Source organism: Papaver somniferum, unplaced genomic scaffold (assembly GCF_003573695.1).
Source record: "Papaver somniferum cultivar HN1 unplaced genomic scaffold, ASM357369v1 unplaced-scaffold_118, whole genome shotgun sequence".
In the NCBI taxonomy this organism is placed as follows: domain Eukaryota; kingdom Viridiplantae; phylum Streptophyta; class Magnoliopsida; order Ranunculales; family Papaveraceae; genus Papaver; species Papaver somniferum.
This window is the reverse complement of record NW_020620825.1, coordinates 8,020,500-8,029,699: the sequence shown is the minus strand read 5'-3', so window position 1 is coordinate 8,029,699 and position 9,200 is coordinate 8,020,500. Positions and strand designations below refer to the sequence as shown.

Genomic DNA, 9,200 nt, shown 5'->3' with positions numbered 1-9,200 from the left:
GTTTGCATTTTCACAATGAAACTACGAAAATTTTCTGGAGAGTTAGAGATATTATAGGTGATATTGTTGATGTTCTCGTCCAGTTTCAAGATTATTCTATTAAATTCGTCAGAAAAGATGTTTAGTTACTTTTTTCTCTTTTCAGGAGGTTTCTTCTTCTCTTATTTAACTTTATTTTCTTTATTTGTCTAGTAAAAAATAAATATAAATAATAAAAAAATGTATAAAACATACCTATTATTTACGATTTATTTGGTTGTGAAACCTATGATTGTTTATAGTTTCACAATTTTCCCCTTATGTACAATGTTAATTTTTTTTAAGACAAATGAGACTTAGTTAATACGTTTTTTTGACGCATAATAATAGTGTGAAGTCAAATTGAAAATTACTTATTCTTAAGTTAAGGTCCAGCTTGATTCGCATAGAACACTACATTAAATCAATGTTATCCGAAAAAGGTATTTGATTCATTTAGTGGATCATAAAAATACTAGTTAAGTTTTTCACGCACATAAAAAATATCTAAGTTAAAACAAAAACTAATATTAATGATAAAATTATTGGATGATGATGTTAATTAACTATCAATCTGCATTCGAAATTCTTTAACCCAAAATTTTATCGACAAAAATAATAATGGTAAAACAGCATCGTATGACCTAATTTGAGGATGTATGTCACTTAACATGTTATCCCACAACAATTCAAAAGACAGTAAAGAAAGTTTGTTGTACCTCCGGTTTTGATTTTGAGGTCGGTAAAGAATTTTTGTCCAACAGTCGGCGTAAGTTATTATTGCAATTGACGTGTAGGTGATTTCTAATGCGCAATGACATGCATTGAGAGAACTGGAAGAAGTTTGATCGGACTTTAACTTGACGGCAACCTAATAAGATCGATAGAGATTTCTCCCACGTATCCGCTGCCACTTATCAAAGACGGTGGTGGTGTTCGTGTTTGTAATCAACTCACTGCGGCATTGCACAGACTGACTGCACTAGCTAGAGTGAGTGGTGCACAAAAACACAAAATTACCACGTGCCCAGACCTTCTTTAACACTCACAAAATGACAAAATCGAAGAGACGCTAGCTTAATCCAAAACCACTGATCAGAGTAAAAATCAGAATCAGCAGCACCTCTCTCATAAATAAAGCAAGTCCCTGTTTTCGTAATTTATGAATACATACAGGGGTTGTTTTGAAAAGCGAGAGCAATTATACAGCCTGTTAAATGAATTGTTCGACAGGTTGGAAATCTCTACACACTATTCAAAACACACAAACAATCATATAAATACACCCAACCATCCACCTCTCCTTTCATCATCTCATTTCTACATTTCCTCTCTACAAAACACAACCCAAAGCTCATCTCTCACGCTTCTCAAACAAGTGAAATCAACAAAAACAGAAGCCAAGTATCAAAATGGGTATCTGCAGTTCAATGGAATCCACTCAAATTGCAACAGCGAAATTGATAAGTCAAGATGGGAAACTAGAAGAGTACTCCTACCAAGTGAAAGTATCATATGTGTTGCAAAAGCATCAAAACTGTTTCATATGCAATTCAGATGAAATGGAATTCGATAATCAAGTATCAGCCATGCATGAAGATGAAGAACTTCAATTGGGTCAAATCTATTTTGCTTTACCATTGAGTAAACTTAAATACCCATTGACATCTGAAGAAATGGCTTCGTTAGCTGTTAAAGCTAGTTCTGCTCTAATGAAAAGCAGTGGTTATTCTTATACCAGGAAACAGATTAAACCAGTTACGTACACAACAATCAGCGAGAGAAAATCAGCATCCATTAGAGCTGCAAAAGATAACAATGGTAGTGGATTAGTAACAGAGCATAGAAGAAAAAAAAGTGGTGGAAAAGGGCGTGATTTTACCTCTAAATTAGGGGCAATTGCGGAATAGAGATCTTCAAAATCATTAAGATTTGTAGATATTTCGGATATTCTTTTTCCACTTTTTGAAATAGTTAGCTTTTTACAGATATTTTTGAAGATGTCATGGACTGTCTTCAGATATTACAGGGAATCACATGTAATGGATATTTATTATTCTTTGATTTGTTGGTTTGACGAGAGAGTACTACCCTTTTTACAAATTATTCTTCCAGCAACTTTAATGGGAAACACCAAGTAGATTAAAAAAAATATCAACAAAATAAAAATCTTAAGACTATTATTTACAATAGCCGGACAAATTACAAGAGAAAGTTGGAGTGCTTCGGGACAATTGATGCGTTACTCCCCCACTTTGAACTTGAAGGAGCAACTCTCTCCATGATATTTCCACTCGAGATAAATTTATTTGACATAAATAGGGATAAGTTTTGCAAATCGTACGTAGGTATCTGCTAATTTTGATTGCAGTCGCCTTAATTAGTAGGGAAATGCTAGAAAACACGCTCTTTTCATGCGACTTTCACGCGTTCCGACCTGGCACAAAAACGTGGCAAGAAGACGTGGATTCTGACATTACACGTCGGTGATCTGAGAGAAAAATTTACAGAAACTTAAACCTGAACATCTTTTTACTTATTCTATCTAACATTCTCTCTCTTTTAGTCTTCTTCTTCACTTTCTCTGTTTCTCAGATGATTTTGATTTTTGATCAGAATTCTCATATGAAATTAAATGGTTATAAATGACGAATTAAATTGATGGACTCAAATTCCTCCAAACCATCTAAGAAAATCAAATTGCTCGAAGTTCATGGATTAATTAGTTTTCTGTTTAAGAAGGTGATGGTGATGGTTCCTGTTTCAGTGTTGTTATCATTGGGTTTCTTTAAAAAATCACAAGAAATTTTGAAGAAAAAAAAAACACGAACAAGATCCACATTTAGGATTATGCTTTTATGGACTGAAAGTTAATTTGGGAGTAATTCAGACTCTTAGTTTTCTCTTGCAGTAGCAGTAATAATTTAGTTCATAGAAGGGAGTCAAGTGACCATTCATCCTCTTAATTCTCTGATTACTAATTATAATTTCAACTCTAGATAACCCCAACACTCAATTTTTCACCTATTTAAAGGAAACATCTTGATTTTGCTTTCTTTTGATTTGGGTATATTATTGTTACTCTAAAACCCTAACTATTGAAGTCTCTGAATTTCATACCTGTTTTGATTAAAAAAAAAATTGAAATTGTAAAAGAAGTTGATGAAGATTGAAAAGGTGGAGGAGCTGTTTGGTGAAAAATAATCAATTGGATATCCAACACTTTATTCTGTAAAATCAAACCCATTTTCATCTTCATCGTCTATACACCATCGTCATCATCTTTCTCTTCTTCTCTGCCACTATTATCTTCTTCATCAGGTACTGTAAGTTCAAGATCAAAAAAGGCCTATCGTCGTCACCACCATCATCTTTTCTTCAACAAAGATTCGAAGATTTAAAGGAAAGAACCATCTTGATTTTGTTTTATTTTTTTTGTTCCTTGAAAAAGTAAAATTTTGTTTCGGTTTCTCTCTTCGGAATCAACGTGTAACCACTTCAACTTTTTCTTTCAAACACGTCAACTAACCAGCTAAGCCCGCGAGCAAGTAGCGGGGAAAGAGCGATGCCCCTAGCGCGACTGTAATTAGTACACAACAAACTAATGGGGTATCCTGAGCTATATTAAAGACCATACAATCACTCATAAGCAAGCGATTCCTAGATCATTCTCTTGCCTTTTGCATTTGGTGGCGGTTTATGTCACGATGATGATCTACGAAAACAAAATGAAGGAAACAAATTTGTAGGTACACATTTCATCTTCCGCCACGTGTCCACAAAGACACACGTGGAGGACATGCGGCTGAGAGCATCAAAATATGATATCACACGTGGACAGCCAAGAGACGCGCCTTGTCAAGATAGCGTCGCCACCCACCAGATCCAACGGTAGAGGATCGAGGAGACAGAAACAGTAGAACACCGCGAAGCACTGGAGGATAACCTAAGAGTCACTTTATCCTATCCCCAGAAAGATCTAAGATCTACGGATGGGGATAGCCAGACTGACGCAGACAAGACAGGGGCAGAGGACAGCTGTCTACCGCGGACAAACATCTCAACTACCCGCATTAAATACCCTCAAACATCATACGTGTCAATCAGCCTGTGGAGGAAGCGCAGATAACACTGAATATTCAAACGGAACACGCAGAGAGAACCGAGAACACGAAGACCTCTGCGTGAGCGGAACAAGACACAAGAGGATAAGGTTATAACAGGCTTCAGAAGTGGACCCCACGTAACCACCCTATAAATACCCCTCTCTCCCAAGTGAAGAGGGGGCGAAAAAAATTGAGAGGAGGATATGAGAGAGACAGAGAGACAGAGAGATAGAGAAAGTGTAAGTGAAGTTCCTCCTGCTACGCAGGCTTAGGATGATCTCAAAGTCATTCGACTATTTCTGTAACCTTCATACATATAATGAAAAACCCAAACCCGCAGACAGAGAATCATATAAGTTAATCGTTTCATCTATGTTCATGCATTTATACTTTTTATATTCAATTCGATACTTATGGTATATCATGTTCGTACATTTTATACTTCATCCACTATTTATCTTATTGTATGAGGTAAGGACAATGATTGTAGTTGATGAGACGAGGAAGAGTATTATAACTCTGAGTCAAGGATTCGACATAACTAATTCATTCCCCTCAGGCGCAGCTTATTTACTGTATTGTCATGAGTCTGCGCGCATTATTTGTGAATACTCAGATGACATTGATCTCTGTGTTCACAATCTGGCGCTAGAAACAGGGATTTTCATCCCGGTAAAAGATTTCTCTTCTCCTGTGACTTGTTTCAGGCTTCGTTTTCTGAAAATAACGATGTATGGAACACTACGGTTTTTTTTTCCGTTCATGATTTCAAAAACCAAAATTATGAACAGATCCGCGTTTATCTAAGTAGATCTGATTCTCATGCATTTTCTAAGTTTTCACATCCTTGAAAAACCAAAATTATGAACAGATCCGCGTTTATCTAAGTAGATCTGATTCTTCATGCATTTTCTAAGTTTTCACACCTTTGAAGACTAAAATTATGAACAGATCCGCGTTTATCTAAGTAGATCTGATTTTTCATGCATTTTCTAAGTTTTCACGTCTTTGAAAATCAAAACTTCGAACAGATCTGCGGTCATCTACATAGATGGGCGCCTTTCATATCTTCAATATTTTACACCTTTGAGAACTAAAAACGCTAATAGATATCACGTGGGTCCCATTATCTTCGTGATTTTTTCTCTCTCTTTCAGGAAAATATTAAAAGATGGAGAAAAGCAAAGATGTCGGGAAGGAAAAAGCTTCGTCAAAAGTAATGCCAAGGACAACCCCAGTGGCAACTAGGAGTAAGCAGAGAGGTGAAAAGCTGAAGGCAGCAGATAGGGCGCAGGATAATGCGGAAAGCACGGCCCCCATCAATGCCAACATCATCGCAGCAAACGAAGTAAATTCCGCGGCAGCCAAAACAGAAGCTTCAAGAGCTGGCGGATCCAAAGTTGGAGCTCCCAGAGTAACCAATGCTCAACTACAGGAACATCAGGAAGTCGTAGCAGAGTCAGGAATACAACAACCCCTCTATGGGATGCCCTTAACCAACAAACAGAACATACCTTTTCCGGCCAAGCAACCGCTTCTAATAGCAGGTCAACCCTCACAACAACCGTCGGGGTCCCAAGGTGCACGGTTAGATCCACCAGAACCAGTAATACAGATCGTGGATGAGGAACAAACCATAGCCGCTGATGAGCAATTGCGGGCAGGAACACCAAATCAAGGGTCAAATCATTCCGCTCAGATGATGGCCGAGCTGACAGAATTAAGGAAGAACCAGAAGGCATACGCAGATGCTGTGGCGATATTAGCACAAGAGAACCAAACACTCAAGGAAAGAATCATTCATAGCGCAGAGGTAGAAAACCAACGCGACGAAGCTAACTCCAAGGCTGTAGCACCTAATCAAGATAGAAGAATGGTGATCGCAAACAACCTGCTTCCATTGAACCAAATAGGAGCAAGGAGCATCCAAAGATCAGACCCTGATTACAATCCCGAGAACTCGGACTACTACGACGGTACCACCCTCCTAAGAGCAAAATCTACCATTCGTGAAGAGCACCAGATCGCAATGGAAAATCTGCGTGCTGAGATGCTGGCAGAAATCGAGGATCTAAAGACTAGGCAGGGAGGCGGAAGACTAGAGCAAGTGATGAAGGAAACAAACACTACCCCGCTGACGCCACACTTGGCCAGGGCTTCCATACCGCAGAAATGTTCGGTTCCTTCTTTCGATTATTATGACGGATCAACTGATCCCGCGGCTCATCTTCGATATTATAATCGAATGATGGCCCGTTGGGATAATGAAGACTCCATACTGTGCAGATACTTCCCATCAAGTAAAAGGGTCCGCGTTATCATGGTTCGATAACCTGCCTCAAACTCCATCGATTCCTACGACCAACTCACAGAAAAATTTCTAGCAACATACATGTACAACAAGGTTGTCAATACCGGCATGGACAAGCTATTCTCGCTGGAGATGAAATACAAAGAGACCATCAGAGAATATACTGATAGATGGCACAAGATTTCCAAGCTATTGGCAACGTAGATCCGTGGTTAGTATCAACTGCTACAAATGGGGGATGGACAGGATGAGTCCTTTGTTTGTGGAGATCCACGGGACCATCCCTACCACCGAAGGAGATCTCCGGATAATCATAGAAAAGCATGCAAGGTTAGAAGAAATTCAGCGTGAAAATCCCAGAGCTCATACTCAACGTCCCACACGCACAAATTCCGTGGATCAAGCCAGCGGGTCCAAAAGAGGAATCACAGAAGAGCATCCCAACGAGAAAGGAAAGAACGAAGGGATGATAGACGAAGAGATGATCGAAAATTTGAAGATCAAGTCTATACCAAGCTGAATACCAGTTATTCGCGCATCCTGAGAGATCAAAGGGAGGGAGAACTTCGATTGGCCATGGTCCAAGGGAAAGCAGCCTCCTAGATCAGAAAAATCCAAGGAATACTGTGAATACCACTGTTTCAACGGTCATCAAACAGAAAAGTGCAAAAATCTCAAGATATGATTCAAAAACTAATCGACGCAGGAGACCTGAAGCAATATATACGGAAGATTGATAACGAAGATAGAACCAAGAGAGGCAAGCAGGTTCAATTACCAGAAGGCAACCGCACCCTCAACACGATTTCATGTTCAGAGATTCAAGGACCATCCCTAACCGCCCAGATTGGGAAGAGATTGAGAAAACAATTCGAAGATTATTGTGAGCTTTATAAGATCGATGGGAAAGAGGTAAACGAGCACGAACAATGGATGGACGCGCCCATGACCTTCGACGCAGACGATGTGGAAGAAGACATGGAAGACCATAATGATCCTCTAGTCCTCACACTCCCAATAGCAGGGTGCAATGTCAAGAAAATTCTCATCGATGGAGGAAGCTCAGTCAACGTCCTGTTCTATGACACGTTCAAACGTATGGAACTCAACGACGAGCAACTGCTGTCATCTTACTACACCATCTACGGATTCAACGCGCAGCTACAAAGCCCCTAGGGGACATTGTCTTACAAGTAGACGCAGGGCCCATGAAAGTGGACACTCGATTCAGCGTCGTAGATGCACCTTCACCTTACAACGCCATCATCGGAAGAAGATGGGTTCACAAGCTCAAAGGAGTAGCGGCAACTTACCATCAATATCTCAGATTCCCACACCCCAGGGAGTCATGGAAATTAAAGGAGACCAAGTAACTGCGGGGAATGTCAGACCTTACAGAATCAGATCAATAACGAGCGGGAAGAAAACCACCAGTCCCGAAGAGCCAAAAATAAGGAAATAACCATAGATACATATCTGGAAGAAATCTCCGGAAAAAGCCTTCTGAACGTGAGCACCACTGGCAGCGCAGAAGCCAGCACCTCCGCGACAAAAGAAGACGGAGAGCCACCAAATAGCAATCAAAGAATGTTCCTCTCTTGGGGGAACCAAAACCCACGTTTACCTGTCGAAGCAGCTAAAGAAATCAACATAGGTACTGAGGGAAATCCGAAGATTATCAGAATAGGCACCTTGATGGATGAAGAAAGAGAAGCCGCGCTAATCAAACTTCTAAAGGAATACGCGGACATCTTTGCTTGGAAATTAGGGGACATGCCGGGAATTGACCCAAAGTTAGTTCATCACGAACTTCGAATAAAACCAGGTACCCCCCCTTTTAGGCAGAAGGTGCGCAAAGTAGCTCCAGAATACCATCGAGCAGTTGAAGTGGAACTCCGCAAACTACTGGACGCAGGATTCATCAAAGAAGTTAAGTACCCAACATGGATCTCTAACATGGTCATCGTACCGAAGAAAAATGGCGGAGTAAGGATATGCATCGACTTCACCAACCTCAATAAGGCTTGCCCTAAAGATAGCTATCCACTGCCAAGCATTGACCAACTTGTTGAGGCAGTTGAAGGATACGAAGAAATGTCATTCATGGATGGATACTCTGGATACAATCAATTATTCCTAGCAGAAGAAGATCAACAACATACAACATTCTATACACCACACGCCTCTATTGCTACGTAAGAATGCCCTTTGGATTGCGAAACGCAGGGGCAACCTACCAAAGAATGGTGGATGCAATTTTCAAACCATGGATTGGAAGTACGCTGGAAGTATATGTGGATGATATGCTCGTTAAAAGCAAGCTGCGCAAAGATCATCACCAAGACCTAAAAGATATTTTCCAAGCAATGACAGTGCACAACATGAAGGTAAACCCAGAGAAGTGCACTTTTGGTGTCACTTCCGGAAAGTTCCTCGGATATTTGGTGACGAAGAGGGGCATTGAAGTCGATCCCGCTAAAATTGAAGCCATCGTAAGAATGCCATCCCCAAAGATTTAAAAGAGGTTCAGAAACTCAATGGTTCGCTGGCTGCGCTGGGGAGGTTCATATCCAGGTCCTCGGACAGATGTAAGCACTTTTTTAACATTCTCAAAAAAGGAAGCAAATTCGAATGGACGGCAGAGTGCGAGGAAGCTTTTCGAAATATCAAAGAATACCTGGCTGAGATCCCTATATTACAAAAACCAGACCCTGATGAAGTGTTGGCACTATACATAGCAGCAACAGAAGATGCAGTCAGCGCAG

At 40.1% G+C, this 9,200-nt stretch overlaps 1 protein-coding gene across 1 annotated transcript; it reads left to right on the top strand.

Moving 5' to 3' along the window:
• The first annotated feature begins 1,314 nt into the window (after window positions 1-1,314).
• On the top strand, window positions 1,315-2,095 carry LOC113330719. The gene has a single exon (XM_026577549.1). The coding sequence runs from the start codon at window positions 1,431-1,433 to the stop codon at window positions 1,926-1,928; it is 498 nt and encodes a 165-aa protein (XP_026433334.1). The 5' UTR covers window positions 1,315-1,430; the 3' UTR covers window positions 1,929-2,095.
• Window positions 2,096-9,200: the final 7,105 nt, after the last annotated feature.